This window comes from Notolepis coatsorum, assembly GCF_963971535.1.
Source record: "Notolepis coatsorum genome assembly, chromosome: 5".
Taxonomy (NCBI): domain Eukaryota; kingdom Metazoa; phylum Chordata; class Actinopteri; order Aulopiformes; family Paralepididae; genus Notolepis; species Notolepis coatsorum.
In genome coordinates this window covers 173,144,422-173,170,079 of record NC_140169.1, presented here as the reverse complement: position 1 = coordinate 173,170,079, position 25,658 = coordinate 173,144,422, and the positions used below count along the sequence as shown (strand labels likewise).

Sequence of the window (25,658 nt, the reverse complement as noted above, 5' to 3'; positions counted from 1 at the left end):
GTTTACATCAGGGTCCCCCATGTTCAATTCATGATAACATAATAAATGACATACAGGTAGACAGATGGACAGTACTGCTACATTTAGACATTTATGACATACCAGATTTTGAACTTGTGGTAGGCCTAGACATTTTCAATTCATCGTCTTGTTTACATCAGGGTCCCCCATGTTCAATTCATGATAACATATATGACATACAGGTAGACAGATAGACAGTACTGCTACATCTAGACATTTATGACATACCAGATTTACAAATACAGTACTGTTTGTGATACAAAAAGAGTCCAGAAAAGAAAGGCTATACATTTGACGTAGAAGCTGTACATTGGAGGAGGTTGGGTGGGTGGGGGGGACTATACATTGCTTCTTCTAAGTGTCTATGCTTTTTTTTGTCAGTATTTACTGGCTTTCAAAAAAATAACATCTTGTTGCTTGTGTGTTGAAGGACTTTTACCGAAGGGTTACACATATCATGTCTGCACGTACAGACGTGCGGTGAACCCATCCTGGACCTGCGTTGACCATACCTCTTTTGAGGCCACTGTGCGAATGACTCACCAGTCTGAGGAGGAGATCCTGGTGTGGGCAAGGTCGATGCAGGTCACCTGGAGAGTGGCCCATACATATATGTTATCATGAATTGAACATGGGGGACCCTGATGTAAACAAGACGATGAATTGAAAATGTCTAGGCCTACCACAAGTTCAAAATCTGGTATGTCATAAATGTCTAGATGTAGCAGTACTGTCCATCTGTCTACCTGTATGTCATATATGTTATCATGAATTGAACATGGGGGACCCTGATGTAAACAAGACGATGAATTGAAAATGTCTAGGCCTACCACAAGTTCAAAATCTGGTATGTCATAAATGTCTAGATGTAGCAGTACTGTCCATCTGTCTACCTGTATGTCATATATGTTATCATGAATTGAACATGGGGGACCCTGATGTAAACAAGACGATGAATTGAAAATGTCTAGGCCTACCACAAGTTCAAAATCTGGTATGTCATAAATGTCTAAATGTAGCAGTACTGTCCATCTGTCTACCTGTATGTCATATATGTTATCATGAATTGAACATGGGGGACCCTGATGTAAACAAGATGATGAATTGAAAATGTCTAGGCTAATAAACAACTTGTGACAAATAACTCTTGACTTGACCACCAGCCTCTCTCTCTTAAGGCATTAACTGGGTTAATTAATCTAAATGTTATATTGTAACTGTCTAGTTATTGATTGATTGAATTGATTGAAAACTTTATTAACAGATTGCAGAATGGGTACAGTACACAGTACAGCTCAATACATACAATTGTTAAGGGAATGCAGACCCCAGAGAAAGACTTTCGTCTTGTTTACATCAGGGTCCCCCATTTTCAATTAATCGTAACATATGACATACAGATAGACAACTGGGTTAATCTAAATGTTACATTGTACAGTAAGTGGGGAGTGTAAACAAGTTGACCGCTGGCTGTGTTGTGAAATGTGAATAAACCGTGAAGTCACGCGAAATAACGTTATACGCGACGCTATACAAACCAATTACATAATCCTATCCAACATGTGTAAAGGCACACACAACATATTCCAGTTAACGGTATATTTTTTTAATGATTCGTTATGGCGTAATCAATACTTCCATGCGTATAAATTGCGTTCAGCCTCTCTCTCTGGAGTTAACGGAGTTTCGACTCCTGGCTAGAGGAGCTTGTCTCGGCTCATGCGGGGGGCCAATCAGAGAGGGGCTTCGCTCAACCAATCAGAGAGGGGTCTGCAGAAATGGGAGGGGTCTGCAAAAATGGAGTTCAACCAATCAGAGAGGGGTCTGCAGAAATGCGGCTACGAATTGTAGAGACGCACCCCTGAGGCGCTTTACTTCCGCATTCCACGATAACAACGAAAGTGGGTCGGAGTGGCGGATGAATGAATGAATGAATGAATGAAAACTTTATTTAACAGATTGCAGAATGGGTACAATACAGTACGGCTCAATACATACAATTGTTAAGGGGATGCAGACCTGAGAAAGACGTTTGTCTTGTTTCCATCAGGGTCCCCCATTTTCAATTCATATAGACATATATGACATACATGACATACAGATAGTCAGTACTGCTACATCTATACATTTATGACATACCAGATTTGCAAATACAGTACTGTTTGTGATACAGAAGGAGTCAAGAAAAGGGAGTATATACATTTGACGTAGAAACTGTACATTGGAGGAGGTTGGGTGGGGGGGGTTGGGTACATTGGGATATTGACAACCATACTGGGTAATTTACATTGGAGGTGGTTGGGGGCGGGGGGCACACTGTATAAACAAGTAACACTGTACATTGAGGGAGGGGGGGGAGGAGACACTGTACAAACAAACACAATTGTACATTGAACTATTGACAAAACCATACTAGGTAAATGACTGTACATTGGAGGGGGTTGGGTTAGGATATTTACAGGGGCCAGTGTTGAATTGCAGTCTCCCGTAGGTGTCCCTTGAGAGAGGTTTTGAAAGTGGGTAGTGATCCACATTCCTTTACAGCTTTGGGTAGGGCGTTCCACATTGATGTGGCATAATTGCGAAACGTGTTTAGTCCCTTATTTGAGCCGAATCTGGGTTTAACATGATTTGTGGAGCTCCCTCTGGTGTTGTGATCGTGGTATTCACTGACCTTTGGGAAGTATTTTGACATGTACATGGGTACCTTGGTCGTGTAGTGTATCTTGTAGACCAGGCCCATTGCAAGTTGTTGTACTCTGTCGTCTACTCTAAGCCATCCTAGGTTGTCAAAGTGGGCAGGGGTGAGGTGGGTTCTAGGAGTAAGGTCAAGCAGTAGTCTGACCAGTTTGTTTTGAGATGTTTGTAATTTTGTTTTTAGCGCCTTTGAGGTGCTTTGGTACCATGAGGTGCAAGCATAGTCGTAGTACCCCTGAATGAGTGCTCCTGCCAGAGTCTTCAGGGTGTTCTTGTTTACCAGAGAGGAGATCCGGTACAAGAATCGAGTTCGTTGGTTGACTTTTTTTATTACATTGGATGCCATTTTGTCACAGGAGAGATTAGCCTCTAGGATGGAACCCAGGTAGGTAATTTCATCTTTCCTTGTGACAATATTGTCACCCACTGTAACTGAGAAGCCGTCGGTCTTGCTGAGTTTGTTATTTGAACCGAAGAGAATGGACTCTGTTTTGCCCATGTGTAATGATAGTTTGTTATCAGCGAGCCATATGCAGATTCTGCCTAGTTCCGAGCTGAGGGTTTTTTCAACCTGTAACTTGTTCTTGTCAGAGACCAGCAGGGCTGAGTCGTCCGCAAACAGGAACAAGTTGCAGTCACAAGCTGACGACATGTCATTTGCATAAATTAGGAACAGTAGCGGTCCTAGTATGCTTCCTTGTGGAACACCACAGCTCACTGTGAGGGGGGGGGATAGGGTACCGTTTACCTCCACCATCTGTTCCCTCCCCTCAAGGTAGGATTGCATCCAGCTCACTGATAGACTATCAAAACCAATTGCTTTTAGCTTGTCAATCAGAATGGAGTGATTGACCGTGTCAAAGGCCTTTTGTAGGTCCAGCATGACCATGCCGCAGTATTTGCCTGCGTCCACCTCTTGTTTGATGTGGTCATTCAAATAGAGAAGGCATGTGTCAGTGGAGTGGGATGTTCTGAAGCCAGATTGGAATTCGTAGATTAGATTTTTTTCCGCTAGGTACTTTTCGACCTGTTCGTAGACTATTTTTTCCATGACTTTCTAGATGGAGGTGAGAATAGAAACAGGGCGGTAGTTGCCTGGGTCTAATTTGCTGCCCTTTTTGTGCAGAGGGGTCACCCTCGCAATTTTGAAGTCCTTGGGGACGTGTCCCTGTTTTATGGAGAGGTTTATTATGTGTGTGATGATTGGTGTGATGGCGGCTGCTGAGTCTCTGAGGAATTTGGAGGGGATGTTGTCATGGCCAGTGGCCTTGTTAGGTTGGAGGGCGCTCAGTTTATTGAGTACCTCATCTGTTGTTACCATTTCCAGCTTGAAGTCGTCCTTGCGGACCCCTAGGTTTTTGTAGTAAGCTACTATGTGTTCTACCCCATAAAGCCCTGAGTGGGAGGGTAGTTTGTTTACCAGTGTTGTGGCTATGTTTGTGAAGAAAATGTTTAAGTAATTGGCTACATCCAGCTTGTCTGTGATGAGCGTGTTGTCCGTTTTTATGTTTATGTTTGAGAATCTGGTTTTAAGTTTTTTACTGCATCCTAGTTGATTATTGAGTAATTTCCAAAGTTCACGTGGTTTGTTTTTGTTTTCCTCAGTTTTGTCATTGATGAAATTCTTTTTTGCAGTTTTGATCATGGAGTTTACGTCGTTTCTTAGTCTGTTTCTTTTTAGTTTGAGTTCAGTCACGTGGGCTTGGAGTTCACTGCTCGTGCTTTTAGTAAGCTTTGACTGACTTTTACGAAACTCAGAGCATTTTTTGTCTCTGGTTTTCATAGCGGCCAGTATTTCGGAGTGCATCCACGGCTCAGCGCGATTTTTTACCCTGGTGGTTCTTAGGGGGGCCATGTCGTTTAGTATTGCTGAGAATTTGGTTTTGAAACCAAGCCATGTTTCGTCAACCAGTGTACCATTGAGTTCATCTGACCAGTCCAGACTCTCCAGTTCAAGGTTGAAGGCCTCGCTAGAGTAGGTTTTGAGGTCTCTAGATGTGACTGTTTTGTGGCAGCCAGCCTTTTGTTTTAGTTTTTTTCGGGTACAGAATATCATATAATGATCACTTAACCCACATGCTATAACCCCTTTATTTGAGATCTTGGACTTGTCGGAGGTCAGAATGAGGTCAATGGTAGTCTGAGTTGATTCACATACACGTGTGGGTTGGGTGATTAGCTGGCTGAGGCCATGCAGATCACAAAACCTACTGAAGGCCTTGAAGACGGGTGCATCTTTTCGTTGCATATCCGTGTTCCAGTCTCCAATAAGAATTTTGTCTACATCCTCAACTCCAGCTAAACACCCATCCAGTGTATCATAAAAGCCACTATGATCTGGCGGCCTGTAGACTGTGCCAACCAGTAGGGATTTCGCCCTTTCGAATAGGATTTCCACCCATACAGTTTCAATTGATTTATGATTCAGGAACTCTTAATTAAAGGGCTCTGGGTCTAACATAATGCCTAACATAGGCCTAACTTTGACATATCAAAGTTATTTTCAAAAGCTTCACACTTGTTCAAGTTGTGCTTCCACTAGCAGACACTGCGCCACTTTCATTTTGGTTTATTCATTTTAAAGACAAAAAGCAACAATGGAGAACGTCTTCACGGGAAATAAATTTGGCTCAAAATAAATTATGCACAAAGTGCCATTAGTTGCCCTGACAGCGACTGAAGCTGGGTTTGAACATCATGTCCACTAGGTGGCAACAGGGTTGGATTTATTTTACCGGACCACTTGCAGTCCACCACTAGGATGACAATCCTATCTGAGGTGGTTCCATCATGGTATGATAAAATTTATCAGAATACATTTCTAGGCTTTATTTTATTTAGCACCCAGTATTTTAGATCTTAACCGACTGTTGCACCTGCTGACTGCCTCCCAATCGCACGCATAACCCTCAGACTATTCTCTCCTCCCCCTAAGCCCCCTCACCTACCTCCCTCCCTCTCCCCCTTTCTTCTCTCTCTCTCCCTCTGGTTCTCCCTCTGGTTCTCACTCTTCCTTTCTCTTTTTCCCTCTCTCCCTTTTATTCTCTCACTTATTTATTGTTGTCCTTGTATACTATTGCTACTGTCATTTTGTATTTTATTTACTTGTATGCATGTACATAACCTTGTTTTTGTTACAGCCTCCCACCATAATTAATCAAGTAAAACATTCACTCATGTTTTCACCTTGATTTCTGATTCTGAACTGACCCATTGGAAGCAGAACATCACGTTTAAAAGTACAGTGCAATTCATTCCAAACATAGACACAGTGCTCAATAAACAAATAGAATAATTAAGATGGGTCAGTGCAATCTAAATAATTTTAATAACAATAATGTATTACTATTTATATCACAGATCACGCATGTTATATCACCATAGTTCACTGAGAGACTGCTTTTGAGTCATCTGTCCCCGCCTCTGTTTGATTGACAGATGTGCACTGTGGTGCCAGAGGTGTCTCCTTGCTTTTGAGCTCCTTGTTCTGTTTCTTCTTATCCAGGGCCTTCTCCATCTCTGTGTAGTAGTCTAGAGCCTTCCGGACCGGGTCAATGATGTGTTGCTGCAGGCAGGGGCGAATGGAGAAGGTAAGGTTTGAATTTGGAGCGCTTCTTCTGTCATATTATACACTGTGTAATTAGGAATGTATTCCTTCACACATCCCTCTGACTCTGAGACATACATACATGTACAAACATGTACATTTCACCAGAGGAGTCAGAGAGCAGGCTCAGCCATTTGCAGCACCCTTGGATCAGGTAGAGGTTAAAAGAACACACCAACATTTTGGGAAATTAGCTTATCGTCTTCTCCAGAGAGAGACAAGAAGATAGATGCCATTTTCTTTCTGTGCGTTCAGTAGAAAGCTATCTGGCTGCCTAGCTTAGCACAATGAATGGAAGCGGACGTGGCCGGTTAGCCTAGGCATTGTCCAACTAACAACTCTCCCGAAGGCTAACCAGCCATGTCCGCTTCCATTCATTGTGCTAAGCTAAGCTAACATGCAGCCAGATAGCTTTCTACTGAACACACAGAGAGGAAACTGGTATCTATCTTCTTGTCTTTCTCTGGAGAAGACGGTAAGCTAATATTAGTGAAATATAAGATTATAGAAATCTCAGGGCATTGAGTCGGAAACCGGCGCATATTGACGGGAGGAAGTGGCGCAGCCAAAAGTAAGTGTAGTCTTTTGAAGGAAGAGACCCAGGGCTTTCGATGGGCTTTCGAATTTTGAAAAACTACACTACCCAGCTCATGCCAGTCTGACTTCTGGATAAACTTTTTTATTTCTCTTATTTTTCGGGATTATCTCCCACAAACCTGAACATTATTGCCATAAAACATAACACAGTTAGTTTCTCTACCTTTCTGTGAATGTCTAGCAAAAAACGGCGTTGCAATCTGATGAATGGTGGAGAAATTTACATTATAAAAAAGTAACTGTACTTACACTAGATTTCATTCACGGTTTGTGAAGCACGCCTGGTGATACTAAATCCAGATTGAACTCTGCCATTGGAAAGGGGATATTTGGCCCGATCAATAGATGTGCGACTTGGCCATAATAAGGTAATTTATAGGCCTGATATTCTATATTCTATAATCATATTTCAAATTGCATGTGTCCAGATGGCAGAATTCAGTACTGTATCTACAAAACCTGCTGTTTAATCATCTTCCCTTTATTCATTTGCTTAGATTTTTCAGGTCTGGTCAATTTTAGCATGGTGTTATTCACAGTCAAAGATACAACAAAATAAATAGAATTGATATTCTCCTTTGGTTCATTACAATTTACTCAAGCCTAGTAACAGACACAAGATTTCTGACACTGGGAATACATTCCCTGAGATCCATAGATGTCCCTAGAGTAGAATCAGATACCAAGAACATGCAAATGGACCATTTAAAAAAAGAAAAAGTCTGTAAATGTTTATTCTACGTTGTTATGGAATGAATTTTTTTTAATAAAATTATCAATGGATTGAGGAGGCACACATTGACGGGCAAAGAGCCGCGGATTGGCCATCCCTGATGTAGAGGCTGTAGTAGTAAATTATATACTGTATAGGTTGTAGTAGTATAGTATATACTGTAGAGGCTGTAGTAGTAGTATAGTATATACTGTAGAGACTGTAGTAGTATAGTATAGTATATACTGTAGCGGCTGTAGTAGTAGTAGAGTATATACTGCGCTCCTCCCCCTGGTTTACCAGTGAGCTGCGGAAACTGAAGGCAACAGGCCGTGTCCTTGAGCGCCGTTCCAAGGCGTCAGGGCTCACTGTCCACAGAGAGGCATACAGAGACCACCGGAAGGCCTACACAAAGGCCCTCAGAGATGCACGGACATCATTCTACTCCAACATCATCAACAACAGCCCCGGTAACTCCAAACAACTTTTCTCCACCATCAATAATCTCCTCAAACCACAATCAGCCACTCACAGTGACACCACAGACGATAAATGCAACAGCATCCTTGACGCCTTCAGGTCTAAGGTCAACACCATCCGCTCCGCCCTCTCTCACTCCTCCACTCCACCTCCCCTGACCGCCGCCCCACAGCCAGGGATTTCCCAACCTCTCCGCTGCTTGGCCAACATCTAGCAGCGAGAGGATGAGGACATTATCACCAAAATGAAACCTTCCACTTGCTCTCTTGACCCCTTCCCCACAGCCCTTGTAAAAACACATATAACTGCCATAAGTCCTCTCATCACCACAGCCATTAACCACACCCTCCAAGCCGGCCATGTTCCACCTGCTCTAAAAACAGCCATCATTACACCCCTCCTGAAAAAACCCACCCTCGACCCGGAAGTTCTCTCTAACTACAGGCCCATCTCCAACCTGCCCTTTCTCTCCAAGGTGCTGGAAAAGGTAGTGGCCGCCCAACTTCACCAACACCTCAAACACAATAATTTATATGAGAAATTTCCGTCGGGGTTCCGCTCAGCCCACAGCATGGAAACAGCGCTGGTCAGGGTCACTAATGACCTTCTGATGACGGTGGTTCCCCCTCCCTCCTCATCCTCATGGACTTGTCAGCAGCCTTCGACGCGGTCGACCACACCATCCTCTTGGACCGTCTTCACTCCTCCATAGGACTCTCCGACTCTGCACTACAGTGGTTCACCTCCTACCTCACAGACAGAACTGAGCGCGTCTCCTGTCACCTGCGGCGTCCCCCAAGGATCCGTCCTCGGCCCCACCCTCTTCACTCTATATATGCTCCCCCTTGGTCGTGTCATCAGCCGGCTTGGGATATCCTTCCACTGCTACGCTGATGACATCCAACTCTACCTCAGGACTGCCCCACTTCCCTCTGCCCCCCTACCGTCACCACCATCATCACCTTCAACCACACTGACCACCTGCCTTGAGGAGATAAAGGCGTGGATGAGTCACAATTTCCTACAACTAAACCGCCAAAACAGAAGCCATTTTAATCGGCACCCCACACCAAACCAAATCATCCCCAATAACCATCATCACCTTTTCCAGCCAGAACCTCCCCCTCTCACCTGTAATAACAAACCTGGGCATAAAAATGGACCCCCACCTGACATTTGACTCCGACATTAAGCACCTGTGCAAAACCTCATTCTTCCACCTTAGAAACATAGCAAGAGTCTGTCCCACACTCACCCTGCCAGATGCGGAAAAGCTTGTTCACGCCTTTGTCTCCTCAAGGCTTGACTACTGCAACGCACTGCTCATCGGGATCCCTAGCAAGAGCATCCAGAAGCTCCAACACATCCAGAACTGTGCTGCTAGGATCCTGATGAGAGTGCGGAAATATGACCACATCACCAATACTCCATTCCCTACACTGGCTCCCTGTCTCCTCCAGGATTGAATACAAGGTCTCCCTCCTCACCCATCAGTGCATCCACAGCAACGCCCCTCCTATCTAAAAGAGCTTATCGCTCCCCCGACCTCCACCCGCTCCCTCCGCTCTGGACACTCAAACACACTCCAACCCATACACAGGACACACCTCTGCACCATGGGGGTGACCGGGCCTTTTGCTCAGCTGCTCCTCGGCTGTGGAATGCCCTCCCCGACCATCTGAGAGCACCACAGTCCGTTGAGGTTTTTAAAAGGGGCCTAAAAACATTTATTTTTAACAAGGCATTTGCCTGAATTATTCTTTTACTTTTAATTTGATTTATATTCATTTTTATTATTATTTTTATTATTTTATTTTTATGTTCTTCCATTTCATTGGTTGTTTTATTCGTTTTAATTGTTTTTATTCATTTAACTTTTTATCTTTATCTCCTGTAGCACTTTGAGATTTTCACAAATATAAAGTGCGGTACAAATTGAATTTATTATTATTATTATTATTATTATTATTATTATTATTATTATTATTATTATTATTATTATTATTATTATTATTATTATTATTATTACTGTAGAGACTGTAGTAGTACGTAGTAGTAGTAGTAGTAGTAGTAGTAGTAGTAGTAGTAGTAGTAGTAGTAGTAGTAGTAGAGTATATACTGTAGATACTGTAATAGTAGTAGTAGAGTATATACTGTAGATACTGTAGTAGTAGTAGTAGTAGTAGAGTATATACTGTAGTAGTAGTAGTAGTAGTAGTAGTAGTAGTAGTAGTAGTAGTAGTAGTAGTAGAGTATATACTGTAGAGACTAGTAGTAGTAGTAGTAGTAGTAGTAGTAGTAGTAGTAGTAGTAGTAGTAGTAGTAGTAGTAGTAGTAGTAGTAGTAGTAGTAGTAGTAGTAGTAGTAGAGTATATACTGTAGATACTGTAGTAGTAGTAGTAGTAGTAGTAGTAGTAGTAGTAGTAGTAGTAGTAGTAGAGTATATACTGTAGATACTAGTAGTAGTAGTAGTAGTAGTAGTAGTAGTAGTAGTAGTAGTAGTAGTAGTAGTAGTAGTAGTAGTAGTAGTAGTAGTAGTAGTAGTAGTAGTTGTAAGGGCAACCTAACAAGAAAAGATGCCAGTGAGGGAATACTGGGTGAAGCTCTTTCCAACGCGTGATGCTTGTTGATAATAAAATTATGTCTTCTCCTTGAGTACTGTTGAGAGTTTTTATTCTTACTTGCAGTGTGGACAAATATAAGCATACTGTAAACTCTGTGTTTAAACTGGACTTTAAACACAGGATAATTGCTACAAAATAAACCCAAAAAGTGACTCAATATAACTGAAAACAAAACAAACGAGCACGGTAAAAAGATAGTGTGGCTTCCCTGTGATAATTACCCAATTCCCTCCCGCTGCACACCTGTGAACACATACATATAGACTGCACCTGAGCACACCTGAGCCCCGCCTCCTGTGCCCACTGCCAGCTAATTGGTCAACACTTTCATGGTGACACGGTGCCTTCATACAATAACGTAACGGCAGAAAATCATTAAATTGGCTACAACACGCCGGGCCCCCAATTGATACTATATAAACATGTAACAATTCAATGCATGCAAGTGATTGTAGCCAAGTGCGTAGTCCACGTTGATATTTAATTCGTAATGTCCAAAGTTCATGTAGTCCAAAGGAAAACAGATACTAATCTAATCAGCTTCCAAAAGAAGACAGATCTTGGTGATAGTTCAAAGTTCATGTAGTTCATAAAGTTTGTGTAATCCAGTAGGGTTGGTAACCCCAGTAATAGAAAATTGGCTTCAGTCTATTCAGCGTCCAATAGAAAATAGGTCTTTACGATGGTTTGCTCCAGGACATTGTACTTGATCCGAACATTCAAACTGCACAAGTCCATGTCTGACAGGATCCATGAGGCGCATTAGAGTCCGCTACCATGGAAACGTCTCCTATGTCCAAAGGAAAATGGATATTAATCTAGTCAGCTTCCAAAAGAAGGCAGATCTTGGTGATCGGTCGCTCCAGAATGTTATACTTGGTCTGAACTTTCACAGATCGCACAAGTCCATGTCTGTCAGGAAAGGTCTGCAATACTTTGCCCAACAGCCAGGATCCACGAGGGGCATTAGAGTCTGCAATCATGATGACGTCCCCTGCGACAAAGTTCCTCTTGTCCTTTGTCCACCGTTGTCTCTCCTGCAACAGTGGTACATATTCTCGAATCCACCTGTGCCAAAAGAGGTTGGAGAGGAATTGAACTTGCCTCCATCGACGTTTAGAATAAGAGTCAATTTTGCTGAAGAGCCCTGGTGGTAGGGAAGGTTTGCCCTTTAACAGGAGAATGTGATTTGGAGTCAACGGTTCAAGGTAATTTGGATCCTCTGAGGTTTTTGTAATGGGACGGTCGTTCAATATGGCCTCCACTTCGCACAGGAATGTTTGCAATCCTTCGTCATCCAGATGTTGTTGATGAACAACAGAAGTCAGCACCTTCCTGACCATGCGAATGACCCTTTCCCACAATCCTCCATGATGGGATGCAGCTGGAGTGTTGAAACTCCACTTTACTCCAAGATGAAGTAGTGAGTTTGATATTTTCTCCTGGTTTAGGTGAGTTAGAGCTTCTCTCAGCTCACGTTCTGCCCCAACAAAGTTGGTTCCGTTGTCGGACTTAATGTGTGACACTTGGCCTCTTCTGGAAATGAATCTGCGTATGGCGTTAATGCAAGAACTGGTGTCCAATGAGTAGGCCATTTCCAGATGGACTGCCCGGCTGGCCATGCATGTAAAAATAACTCCTCTCTTCACCTCAAATGGTCCAAAATAGTCTATGCCGACATTTGTGAACGGTGGAAGGTCGGCTTGCAACCTTTCCTTTGGTAAGTCTGCCATCTTTTGTTCACCCAGCTTTCCTCTGTTTCGTCGACAGACAACGCAGGAGTTGAGTACTTTTCTGGCAGCCGCATTTGCTTTGGTGATCCAGCACCGTCTGTGAAGTCCCGAAAGCAGGTGGTTCCTTCCACAGTGTCCCAGCTGTTCGTGCATGTGGCGTAAGATGAGAGTGGTGATGTGTTGACCTTTAGCAAGAATGACTGGATGTTTTATATCATCGGGCATTGCTCCTTTGCTAAGTCTTCCTCCCACTCTCAAGAGCCCGTGCTCCAGTACTGGATCAAGTTTGCAAATGTGGCTGCCTTTCTTTACTCCAGATGTTCCTTATTTTAAAGCAGTGATTTCATCACTAAACTTGTCCATTTGACAGTATTGAATGATGGCTCTTTCCGCCGTGTCGATGTCTTCAGGACATAAGGTGTGACCACCCATTGTGGCTCTGAAACTCTTCATGTCCTCTTCCACTTTGTTCTTATGAGTTATGTCAAACTCGGTGCTGGACAGAGCAGCTTGTATTTCTTTTCTCCTTTGACGCAGCACCTGCAACGTCTTCCACAGCTGGAGAAACCACGCAACTGAGGTCTTAAGTCTTTTCCATGAGGAGAAGTAAGTTTTCAGCTGATCTGTTGCATTTGGTGCATCGTTGATGATGACAGCATTAACTGAGACCTCTCCTCTGACCTCTGGGTCATCGCTGTTGACGGAACTTGAATCCATAATGTTAAGAGGCCATTCTTCCTCACTTTTGGAAAGGAACTCCGGGCCGTGGATCCATCTACTGCAGGTGAGAATGTGTTCAACTTTCACCCCGCGGGAGGCCTCGTCTGCTGGGTTCCGCTTTGTGTCAACGTACCTCCATTGTGAGATATCTGTAGCTTCTCTGATAGCGGCAATCCTATTAGCAACAAAGGTGTGAAAGCGCTTTGTTTCATTCCTGATGTATTTTAACACTGTTGTGCTGTCTGTCCAGAAGGTCGAGTTTTCCAGCTCCAGTTGTAACTCTGATGTCAGGAGCTTGTCAACTCTTGCCGCCAGCACAGCAGCTGTCAGTTCTAGGGATGCCCCGATCACGTTTTTTGCCACGGATACCGATCACCGATCGTCGTGAGCCATATCGGCCGATACCGATCCGATACCGATCGTTTTTGATTAAAAAGAAATTAAAAATTATTTTATATAAAACGTTTTTTTTTCCTTTTTTTTTTTTTATAAAATATATATATTATATAATTAGACTTGTACTTGTATTATCTGCGAGACATCGCCACCATGCAACAAGTCAAAATGCTCGCTATCTGCAAACAGCTCCACTGTCTGTGTGTACTCTAGTAGCCTCCAGCTCCAAAAAGGATTCTCCGGCGCTGCAGCGGGACCCTATTGGTAACGTTATGCTTTGGTCATTTCACATTCAGCAAGCCCTCAGCTCGAATACGCATTCAATCAATGTTATAAGACATTGATATCAGGAGCTATCTGTAGCTACTGCTAGCCGGCTAGATGACGTTAAGACAACTATTTAGTTCAATCGGACATTTCGTTTTGAACTGTGAACTAACGTCAGCTAACGCAAGCTAACGCAAGCTAACAGAGATATCAACATGGACTACTAGACTTCCTGGGGCATTTGTTGATATCCGGAGCTATCAGTAGCTAGGCGGCTAAATACCGTTAGACAATGCCTACTAAAAGTGAATAGTTGACTGGGTAATTTTGTTTAAACAGTAACGATAGCCATGGCCGCCTAGTTATAGTTGAAAGTGGGGGTGCAAGTTTTTTTTTTATTCTTTAATTTTTTTACATTTTTTTTTTATTTATTTTTTTTTTTTGCAAGGGGTGGTTTGGAGGGGGTCCGGCACGACCCCCTCCACGGCAGATTTTTTTACATTTAATGAACACCTGTATGTGCAATTTCCTGCAATATAGAGCCTTCAATCTTGACCAAAATAAAGCTGCTCTTTTCACTATAAAACTCAGTTTATATTGCAGTATGATAGCTATAATAATAATAACTTCACTGCGAGGGCTCTTTTAGCTAACGCTAGCTAGGCACGTATGATAGCCAATTACTATTATAATAATAATAATAACTTTCCCATCCTCCCAAAGCCCCTCCAGCCCCGTTCACATCCGCAGCACCAACAACAACAACAACAACTAATTGACGCTATCAATAGCCCCAGTGAGCGCGGCGGCTGAATGAATGAAAACTTTATTTAACAGATTGCAGAATGGGTACAATACAGTACGGCTCAATACACACAATTGTTAAGGGGATGCAGACCAGAGAAAGACGTTTGTCTTGTTTACATCAGGGTCCCCTTTCGTGACTGTGCTCCTCAATGGGAAACCAACCTAGATTTACCATGAAGGACTGGTTCTGGCCGAACCGTTCGTTATACAAGTATCACAGAGACATTACAAAGGTGCTCACAGTTGCACGAGGGGTTCGCACAGAGATACGGGATGGTTTGAAAGCTCGGCGTTGCTAATAAATATTTTTTTTATTTTTTTTATAAACTGCTCAAAGCGGCATTATTTCCGCCGTTGGGTGATCACAGCGCCTGCGCACCATCCTGTATCTCTGGATTCACTCGGTGCAGCAGCGCCGAGGCTCACCATACGAGAAATATTCAGTTTCAATCTGTTTGCGCATTTAGTATACAGTCACAGTGTTCGACTTACGTGATGATTTGCTCCATTTTGATGTAAACGCCGAAGAATAATCCTCACGAGTCACAATGTTATCCAATATCCAGCCTGAATTTTTCAAACGCTTTCGAAAAAGCCGCCTCCCCCAACATGTCGTATACGTCATGCCGACGAACCGTGGCCCGTGGGCACTGGATCAAACCATTAAAGTGGGGGGGTCACACAATCTTTGGAAACTTAAAAACTTGCTATTAAGTGTCATTGCGTATTATTAATTTGATTGAAATTACGTAGTTATGGTTCGATAAGATTTATATATTGGGGGGGATATTTATATCATATGATATGATCAAAAAGTGAGGGAGCAAAGAGACAAGCTTGCTCCCCCAAGTTCAATAGTCCTGGAGCCCGTGCATCGTCTGCTCCGTTAAGTGGGCGCCTATGACGATAGCTAGGTAGCTAACGTTAGCTCAGGTCGAATGCACTATCTAGACTCAGCAGAGGAGGTCCGCCTCCTCTGTGTTTACAAACTCTACACGGGTACGGGCGGGGCTAGGGAGGAGGAGCAGTTTGCAGGTCCTGTGTGTCTGAGACAAGCGAGTGAGATATCCACTTGATCAGTTTCCGCGATCGGCGAATATGACTAATTATCGGAATTCCCTGATCGCATATTTATACTGATTATCGGCCGATAACGATCGGTGGCCGATCGATCGGGGCATCCCTAGTCAGTTCCATCCTTGGAATTGTCACACTCTTTAGAGGAGCAACTCGTGCCTTTCCTAGAACAAAAGACAGATGGACCTTCTCATCATTGTTTTGCAGCCTCAAGTATGAAACTGTGCCGTAGCCATTCTCGCTGGTGTCAGAGAAGTAGTGTAGTCTGGCACCTGAGAGCTGTCCAAAATCTTTGGGTTGAAAGCATCTTGGCACACTAAAGGTGCTGAGTCTTTTTAAGTCCTCTAGCCACCCCACCCATTGCAACTGATACTTTTGAGGAATACGCTCATCCCAACTGTAGTCCATTTTACAGAGGGTTTGCAGCAGCATCTTGGCAGGTAAGGTGAAGGGTGCTAGAAACCCAATAGGGTCGTAGACGGAGCTTACAACAGACAAAAGACCTCGCCTTGTGAATGGTCTGTCTTGAACTGACATTTTGAACCTAAAGGTGTCAGTTTCTGCACACCATTGCAGTCCCAGGGTTCTCTCGACGGGAAGGCTGTCCCTGTCGAAGTCCAGTTCTTTTACATTCTTGGCTCTTTTTTCTACATCAATGGTTTCCAACACAGATCTGCTGTTGCTCATCCACTTCAACTATTGGAACCCTCCCAACTGGCATACAGCTGTCAGGTCTGTAACCAAAGATATGGCTTCTGCCTCTGAAGACACAGATTTCAGGCAGTCATCCACGTAGAAGTTGTGCTGGATGGTATCTGTTATGTGGACTGGGAAGTCTGCTTTGTTGTCTTCAGCCGTCTTCCTAAGGGCAAAGCTAGCACAGCTGGGCGATGATACTGCACCAAACAGATGGACAGTCATTCTGTACTCAGTGAGCGGCTGTGTTAGATCACCTCCTGGCCACCAGAGGAAGCGAAGGAAGTCCACGTCTCGTTTTGCCACGTGGACTTGATGGTACATAGCCTTTACATCAGCCATAACTGCTATAGAGTTTAGGCGAAACCTTGTGAGAACTCCAAGCAGGGAATTTGTCAAGTCGGGTCCCTGGAGTAGCTTGGTGTTGAGTGACACTCCCTTGTAGCTTGCTGTACAGTCAAAAACCACTCTCAAGTCTTTCTTTTTAGGATGGTGTACCCCGTGATGAGGGATGTACCACACCTTTCCCTCTTTTCCTTCCAACTGGTGCTCTGGCACTCTCTCTGCATAGCCGTTGCTTATGACGTTGAGAAGGTTAGTGTATTCTTCTTTGAAGATAGGATTTTTGTTTCGTTTCTTTTTTAGGCAGAGGACTCTTTGCTCAGCAAGGTGGCGGTTGTTGGGCATGACAACGTTGTCCTCTAAAAGGCAATGGCAAGCAGTAATGTCCATTCTTTAGTTCGGCTGAAGTATTGACAATCTGCATGAACTTGAGATCTTCTATGGACATTTCTGGCTTATCTGCTGTTGATTTCTCATTGAAGTCATGGTTGTATTGTTCAATCAACAATTCCTCTATCTGAGCAATGGAAATGCGGTTGGCTGTGACTGTGGGGCAGCCGATCCCACTGTCATCGCCTTCTCTCAATGGTCCATTAACAACCCATCCCAACAGGGTTTTAACAGCATAAGGTCCTTTACCCCTGCTGTTTATCACCTCCCATGGCTCCATTGCGTCTGGAGTGTTAGTTCCAATTAACAACTCCACGTCAGCGTCAATAGCAGGAATTTCCACAGTGTTTAAGTATGGCCAAGCATACAAGTCCTTCTGTCGCGGGATGTTGTCGCAAGTCACAGGCATCTTGTGTTGGGTGTACACATCAGGCAACTCAATGTAGGTGTCACTGTTTAGTGCAGCAACCTCTAGTCCCGAGATGACGTGACTGTTGATGAAGTTTTCTTGGTTCATCGTTTTCATTAGGAATCTAGTGTTCCTTCCTGTCACGTTGAGCTTCCTCATGAGTTGCTCGGAGCAGAAAGTGGATGAACTGCCGGGATCTAGGAATGCATACGTTTCTAAGATTGTGCTGCCTTTCTTTGCCTTGATCTTGACAGGCACAATAGACAAAACGCAATTCTGTGCTCCGGCCCCTATGTGGCCACAAGTTTTGGGAATGGTGACTTGACTCATTCGGTTTTCATCTCGTGTGTCATCTTGTCGTGATCTTAGTTCTTTCCATTCCCTTTCATGAATATGGAGAATGGTAGGATGTCTTAGGTTACATATTTTACAAAACAGCCTACTATGGCACTGTGAGCTTATGTGCCCGACATATAGACATCCAAAGCAAGCACCCTTTCTTTTTAGAAAATCTATTTTTTCACCATGCCACTTCTTCTCCATCTTAGAACATGCTTCCAAACTGTGGCCCTCTTCACACAGCAGGCAGGATTCTCTTGTTGGTTTGTCTCTCTCCTCTTGATTGTAAAACTCAACAGGTGCCACAGATGTAGCAAAACTGCTTCCTCTCTCCTGCATGCGTCCTTGTGATGTTTTGTTTCCAATCTTCAACTTTGACATTGAGACAACAGTGTCTAGAATGTCCCCGTACAGTGGGTCAGATGCAATAGACACTTGTCTTTCAATGAAGGTGACAACTTCACTGAAACCTGCTTGACGATGGTGTCTCTCCTGGTATTCAAAAGCAATGTTTCTCCATCTGTCTCTGAGTTTATAAGGTAGCTTCATGATTATTGCCCGTAGGTTTGATGGCATATTCATCTCAGACATGTAGCTGATGTCCTCCATAGCATTACAGCAGATGCGTAGAAATAATGAAAATGCTTGTAAGGCCTTGATATCCTCTGATTTTACAGGTACCCATCCAAACGCTCTCTCCATATATGCAGTGGCTATTTTCTGCTAATTTCCAAAACTTTCATGCAGAAGCGTTCTAGCCTTTTGATACCCCCTGTCGGATGGCATATGTTGACAGCTCTTTACCAGCTCTTTAGGTTGGCCCTCGAGTGTACTGCTCCAGGTAGTACAAGCAGTCCACACTGTTAGCAGCCTTTCCTTCCACTCCATGTTCAAAGGCTCTAATGAATGTGTTGTACTCAAAAGGGTTTCCATCAAAGATTGGTATATCCCTGGGGGGTAGTGATAGGGAAGATTGCTGTTGCACAAGTAATGCTGTGATGTAATTTTGCTTCTGCATGATCGTGAAAATATTGCCTTGATCCTCACTGCTTTGAATGGGTTGCTGTGGTGGATATACAGCATGAGGTAGGTGTTGAGATCTTTGTGGCATGCTTGCAGTGAGAGTTGGAGCACTTGGTTTTGTTTTGGTTCCTTGAGAAATGATTTCCTTGTGCCGGGTGGCTACAGTACTGAGCTGATTGTATGGCTTTTGGTGTGATTGAGTTGGTCTTGCAGGTTTGCTGCCTCCTGTTGGTAGAAATCTGTATTGCTGTGTTGAATCCATTGGCTGTGCATCAATTGCCATTGCAGGTCCACTCCCTCCTGTTGGTGGATAGTTGACATGACAGTCTGACAGTGATGGAATGAATTGTACAGCAGAGGGGTTGAGAGCAGCCTTTTCTTTTGACGCATAAGAGTTCATTCCATCTGTAACTCTGCTTTCAATGTCAGACCCTCTGTTCCTGAGAACAGTCACCTTAGCTGTCTGAGCAGCAATTTGACTTTGTATTTGAAGCAATTGCCTTTTTTTTCTTATTTGTGCCTCCTGGGCTTCCATTTGTGCTTTTAATTGTGCTTGCTGGGCTTCCATTTGTGCCTTTAATTGTACCTCCTGAGCTTCCAGTTCATGACTTTCTTTTAACGCCATTTCCAATACCACGAGTGCCGCCACCTCGGCCTGTGCCAAGATGGATGCAGAAATGTTTGATGACATTGAGTGTCTGGTAGAACTACCACGTGACACCCTTGATTTACCCGTATTGGAAACACTGTCATCTGGCCCAATACTATCCACCTCCTCATTTCCATTTGACACAAAGTTGAAATTTGAACCATCATTATCAAGAACCTCGTTTGTATATGACACAGCATTGTTATTTGAACCGTTGTTATTCAGAACCTCATTTGTACTCAACACAGCATTATTCTTTGGGTCAACCACAACCTCAGTTGCATTGGGCACACCACTGAATTCATAATCATTGTCATCAACTTGTGTGGGCGTGCACTGCTCCCTGTTAGCACGCACCCATTTCTCCATTTTGTCAATGATTTGATTAACATTGTGCATGTGACCTTGAAACCATTTTGTTTGTTTAGACATTTCGTCTTCAGGCAATAGAGGTTTTAGTGATTCATGCAACCGTGTAGTTTCACCAAGCAATTTCCACAGTGTGTCGTGCTTAATTTGCATGACGGAAATATTTTCATTTGCGCCCATCATTTGATCCAACTCTTTAGCCATTTTACACATTTGTTTCAGTCCAAAGTTCCTTTCTTTATGCAACAACATGATCTTTGTTTCCAAAGCTTTAAATGTGGGCTTAGAAAGCCTTTTGCCAAGTTCATTTTCTGTTTCATCTTGATTGACAGCTGCATCCATTTCAACGTTAATTTCCTGATTCCCCACGTTACTCATGTTTACAATGTCAAGCTATAGGCGGAGGTTTTACTTAGAATTCTTGATAGGATTTGCCTATATCCAGTTGCGTGAGGCCACTCCTTCCACAACTTTATTCCATTCATTCATGAATCCGTCTCACCGTAGCTTCTTTGATGTGTTGTTCCGCGTTGTGCTGCGTGCATGTTGATATCGTGGTTGAATCGGCAGAAACGTCAATGAAAGGGGCGCTGTTCCTTGACTCCTTCCGTGTCTGTCTGTCTTCGAAAACAATCTTGTTTAGAAGCTTATCTTTTTACTTGTGTAAGGGCAACCTAACAAGAAAAGATGCCAGTGAGGGAATACTGGGTGAAGCTCTTTCCAACGCGTGATGCTTGTTGATAATAAAATGATGTCTTCTCCTTGAGTACTGTTGAGAGTTTTTATTCTTACTTGCAGTGTGGACAAATATAAGCATACTGTAAACTCTGTGTTTAAACTGGACTTTAAACATAGGATAATTGCTACAAAATAAACCCAAAAAGTGACTCAATATAACTGAAAACAAAACAAACAAGCACGGTAAAAAGATAGTGTGGCTTCCCTGTGATAATTACCCAATTCCCTCCCGCTGCACACCTGTGAACACATACATATTTGCTATACAAATAAAGTTATTATTATACATATAGACTGCACCTGAGCACACCTGAGCCCCGCCTCCTGTGCCCATTGCCAGCTAATTGGTCAACACTTTCATGGTGACACGGTGCCTTCATACAATAACGTAACGGCAGAAAATCATTAAATTGGCTACAACAGTAGTAGTAGTAGTAGTAGTAGTAGTAGTAGTAGTAGTAGTAGTAGTAGTAGTAGTAGTAGTAGTAGTAGTAGTGGTAGTAGTAGTAGTAGTAGTAGTAGTAGTAGTAGTAGTAGTAGTAGTAGTAGTAGTAGTAGTAGTAGTAGTAGTAGTAGTAGTAGTAGTAGTAGTAGTGGTAGTAGTAGTAGTGGTAGTAGTAGAGTATATACTGTAGTGTAGAGGCTTTAGTAGTAGAGTATATACTGTAGAGGTTGTAGTAGAGTGTACTAGAGGGTACTACATGGTACTACAGGGTACTACATGGTACTACATGGCACTACAGGGTACTACATGGTACTACAGGGTACTACATGGTACTACATGGCACTACAGGGTACTACATGGTACTACATGGTACTACAGGGCACTACAGGGTACTACATGGCACTACAGGGTACTACAGGGTACTACAGGGTACTACATGGCACTACAGGGTACTACATGGCACTACAGGGTACTACAGGGTACTACATGGCACTACAGGGCACTACAGGGTACTACATGGCACTACAGGGTACTACATGGTACTACATGGCACTACAGGGTACTACATGTCTGCTCTTTTGCAGCACCACAAACATGGGAACTCTCTAACTCTCCCCCCCCCCCCCCTTCCCCCCTCCCTCCCCCCTCCCCCCCCCCCCCCTTCCCTCCCCTATCTCTCTGAGTGCCCGTCTCCTAGCGCTGACTAAGGTGATGGATGCCTCGGGGTCTTGGCCAAGATTGCAGTGACTACTCTACATGCACCTCCGAGGCCTTGGATCAGTTATTTACCGTCGTCTGTCCGTGGTCCTGTCAACTGATTAACAGTATTAACAGACTGTTAACAGATTAACAGTCAACGCGGTTTCATTGCTGGGTTAAGTACTTCTATTCTATTCACATAATATGCTTACTTCATATATCTACTCCATTCACATATATGCTTACCACTTGTATCTATTGCTATGTCCGCCCACTACAATCACATGAGCTGTCTAACGCCTGTCCCGTCTCCCTGTCCCCCTGTGAGTTGCTGTCCTGGAGTGCTGACCGGAGTGTCGGACGTCCCGTGATGAAGGCCGGGAGGTTGCGACCCCCTCTGTGTGCCCCCCTGTCTCCGGAGGTCTCGTAGTGGTGAGCGGAGTGCCGGATGTCCCGCGATGATGTCGGGGAGTTCGCGACCCTCTCTGCGCCGCCCCCTATCTCCCTGTCTCCGGCTGTCCCTGAGCAATGACCGGAGTGTTGAATGTCCCGTGACTAAGACGGGGAGGACGTGACCCTCTTTGCGCCGCCCCTGTGCCTCAAATAGATCCGCTATCAGCTCTATCTTTAATCTTTCAAAATGTTCAGTTGCTATCGCTATTAGCTCTATCTTTAATCTTTCAAAATGTTCAGTTGCTATTGCATGCACTCATCTGTGTTTCACTACACACATGAGTGCATGCTTACCAACTGTCCGTCTGCAACACTACTATCACCAACATCTAAGAAGGGAGATCCCCCCTTGAATGGCCCTTCTAAGGTTTCTCTCCTCCACACTGCCTGTGGAGCATTTTTCCCTATTGTTAGGTTTTAGTGAGTTTTTCCTTACCTTCGCGTGGGGTATGTCTGGGAGTGCTTGCATTCTTTCATTTATTTGCATTTATCTAAACAAATTTGGACCTTATGGTGTTCTTGTTCTGTTCTTGACTTATTGTTATGTTTTCTTCTTGACTTGTTTAAAGAAGACCTGTACGGCCCATGGGGACATTAACGTGTGTTGTCGGGCCTTATAAATAAATTTGATTTGATTTGATTTATACTGTAGAGGTTGTAGTAGAGTATATACTGTAGGTTGCAGAGTATATACTGTACTGTAGAGACTAGTAGAGTATATACTGTAGAGACCGTATGGATGTGATGTTATAGTGTCTACTGTGTCTCCTTGGCTGCAGAGTTGTGCTTAGAGAGACTGACTGTCTTGTAATGTGAAGGCTGCAGACTGCAATGTCCCCTTGGGGAGATGTGCCCTCTGCATTTGACCCATCCTAACTATTTAGGAGCAGTGGGCAGCAGCCACACATAGTGGGGCACCAGAGGACCAACTCCAGTTGCATTGTCTTTTGGTGTGGGAGGAAACCGGAGAACCCGGAGGAAACCCACGCAAACACAAGAGAACATGCAAACTCCACACAGAAAGGCCCCCTGCTGGGGTCTGAACCCAGGACCTTCTTGCTGCGACGAGGCAACAGTGCTAACCACTGTGCCACTGTGTACTACACAAACACACTGCATTCATGACATATAAATATAAGTATTGGCCTGCAGATGTACAGTAGTACAGTTATAGGTCATTAAAGTGTGTCTCTAAGTAGTGAAGCAGCCAAATGTAACCTAAATGGTAAATGGAGCATTTACAGTATATATAGCGCTTTTATCCAAAGCTCTTTAAAATGTTGTTCCTCACATTCACCCATTCACTCACACATGTGACCATAACCATTAGCAAGTCACATCGCAGTCCAGCTGCCCAGCCCCAGTATGCTTGCCTACTAGCCTGACTGTCCTTATTGTAATTATGTGGTTATATGATTTATGATTATGTATATGTGTACATATGTGTGATTATCATATGGTGTGCCTGCCTATATGGTGTTTATACATGTATAGCTTTGATTTGTCCCTGTACACTGTTTTTATTTTTATTCTATTTATTTTTATTTTTTTTATAGATGCACAAAATGCCTAGAGAGTGAATGTACAGAATATGTTTTAAACTGTTTTTATATTAGCTTTAATATCCTTCTATTTTTTCCCCATTTTTTCTGTTTCTTTTCTGGCTTAAACATCTAGCTACACCTGAAAACTATAGCAACCCTGCTAATGTTGGCATATTTACAGTTTTTTTTTATTTGTATTAATTTATAAATGTATAAACTGTTGATTAATATGCACTGTCCCTCAAATAAACTGAGTAGAAATTCCTACACAGACGGCGGAGGCAGCCATGCAAGGTGCCCACCTGCATGCAAAGGTTTGTTCAATAGAGAAATAAAAAAAATTTATATCTACTTTTTCTCCCAATTTTTTCAAATGTTCTCCCGTTCCCAAATCTCGTATTGTCCAATTCTACCCTCCCCTGTCTCGAACGCTGTTAGGCCATGCCTCCCACAAGCCGGCTGCAATGTGGACGAAGCCTTGCATCACGTGTCCCCTCCGGTACTCGAGGAGGCAGCCGTCGCATCTTTTCACCTGCACAGAGCGATCTCTCAGCGGCGAGGGTCTGCGTGGGAGGGACACGCCGCCCTCGTCGCTTCCTGATTCTACTGCGCAGGCGCACCAACCGACCTGTAGGAGTCGCTGTCCACAACGTCCGATCCCCACCCCCTAATACTGCCAATTGTATTAGTATGAACGACCAGCCAAGCTGGTAGCAACGCCGAGAGCTGGGCTCGAACCCAGCATCTCCTGCGTTGGTGGCGAGCGCCTTGCCCACTGCGCCACCTAGCCGCCCAATAGAGAAATAAATTGAAGTAGAGGTATATATCAGGAACATGTGTGAAGAAAATATGTCTTAGCCTACTAAATGTACTGAGCTGAATATAATACACAGCGGGTGTTCTAAATGTCCAAAATCCCTAGGGAATGACCTCAAGGCAGGGGAAGAGGTTGGCCAACTCCATGAAGAGGGGGAAGAGGACAAAGCGGATGAAGCCGGTCTGGGAGGACGGCTTGGTCACCGTGTCCCTGTCCATGAAGGGAGTGACCGGAAGTCCCTCCAACTTCTCCACGTCACTCTGTGGACAGAGCATTGTGATAATAACTTATTATACTTTCATAAATTATTTCCGTTTCCTACCCTGATTTACCATCTCTTCCACCATCCTCTTTTCAGTGGTCAAATGACATTCGAAAATGATTAGGTCCGGTCAACAACCATACAATCGTCTTTGATTTTAGAGAACTGTTTTCAAGCTGGTGTGCAGCAGTATGCGGTTCCTCCGTGTACAGCGAGAGTCAGTTACCTGATTGTAGAACTCCTCCAGAAGGCAGTCCAGCCAGGGCTCAGCCACCTCCATGGGCCGTGCCTCGTTGGAAATGTCACTCACTTTGATCAGAATCATCATCAGCTGCAGGTAATAGAAGAGGTTCAAACAGCAGGCAGACAGTCATTGCTTGATGGTTTGATGGACTGGTTGGCCGATTGGTTAATTGAATGTTTGAGAGTGGGCACTCTACTAGTTTTTTGTATTTAGTATATCGAGACAGTAAGGCGGCTGAGAGAAGGACAAAGTAGGACACATGAGAGAAGGTTGTGGTGAGATTCAATCTCAAGGCCAGAAGGGGTACAAGACGTTCCAGAGGCAGAACCACTGCACCATTTCTGGAAAAGGAGACAATTTAGAAGGGAATTAAAAGGGCACTATTGGGGCGGCCGGGCAGCGCAGCAGACTAAGCGTCTTGTCTACCACCGTAGAGACAGTGGGATCGAATCCAGCTGCCGCGGTACCTCCGGCTTGGTCGGCCGTCCATACTGACACAAT

At 43.8% G+C, this 25,658-nt stretch overlaps 1 protein-coding gene across 1 annotated transcript in view; it reads right to left on the bottom strand.

Moving 5' to 3' along the window:
* Positions 1-6,103: 6,103 nt before the first annotated feature.
* LOC311228467 (high affinity cGMP-specific 3',5'-cyclic phosphodiesterase 9A) overlaps positions 6,104-25,658 on the bottom strand; it is a gene marked incomplete at both ends in the record, with an annotated part of 111,741 nt that continues 92,186 nt past the window's right edge. The window contains 3 exons of the mRNA XM_084314373.1: positions 6,104-6,283; positions 24,765-24,911; positions 25,140-25,244. Of these exons, the coding sequence (XP_084170499.1) occupies positions 6,104-6,283; positions 24,765-24,911; positions 25,140-25,244 (432 nt within the window). The remainder of the gene's footprint in view (positions 6,284-24,764; positions 24,912-25,139; positions 25,245-25,658) is intronic.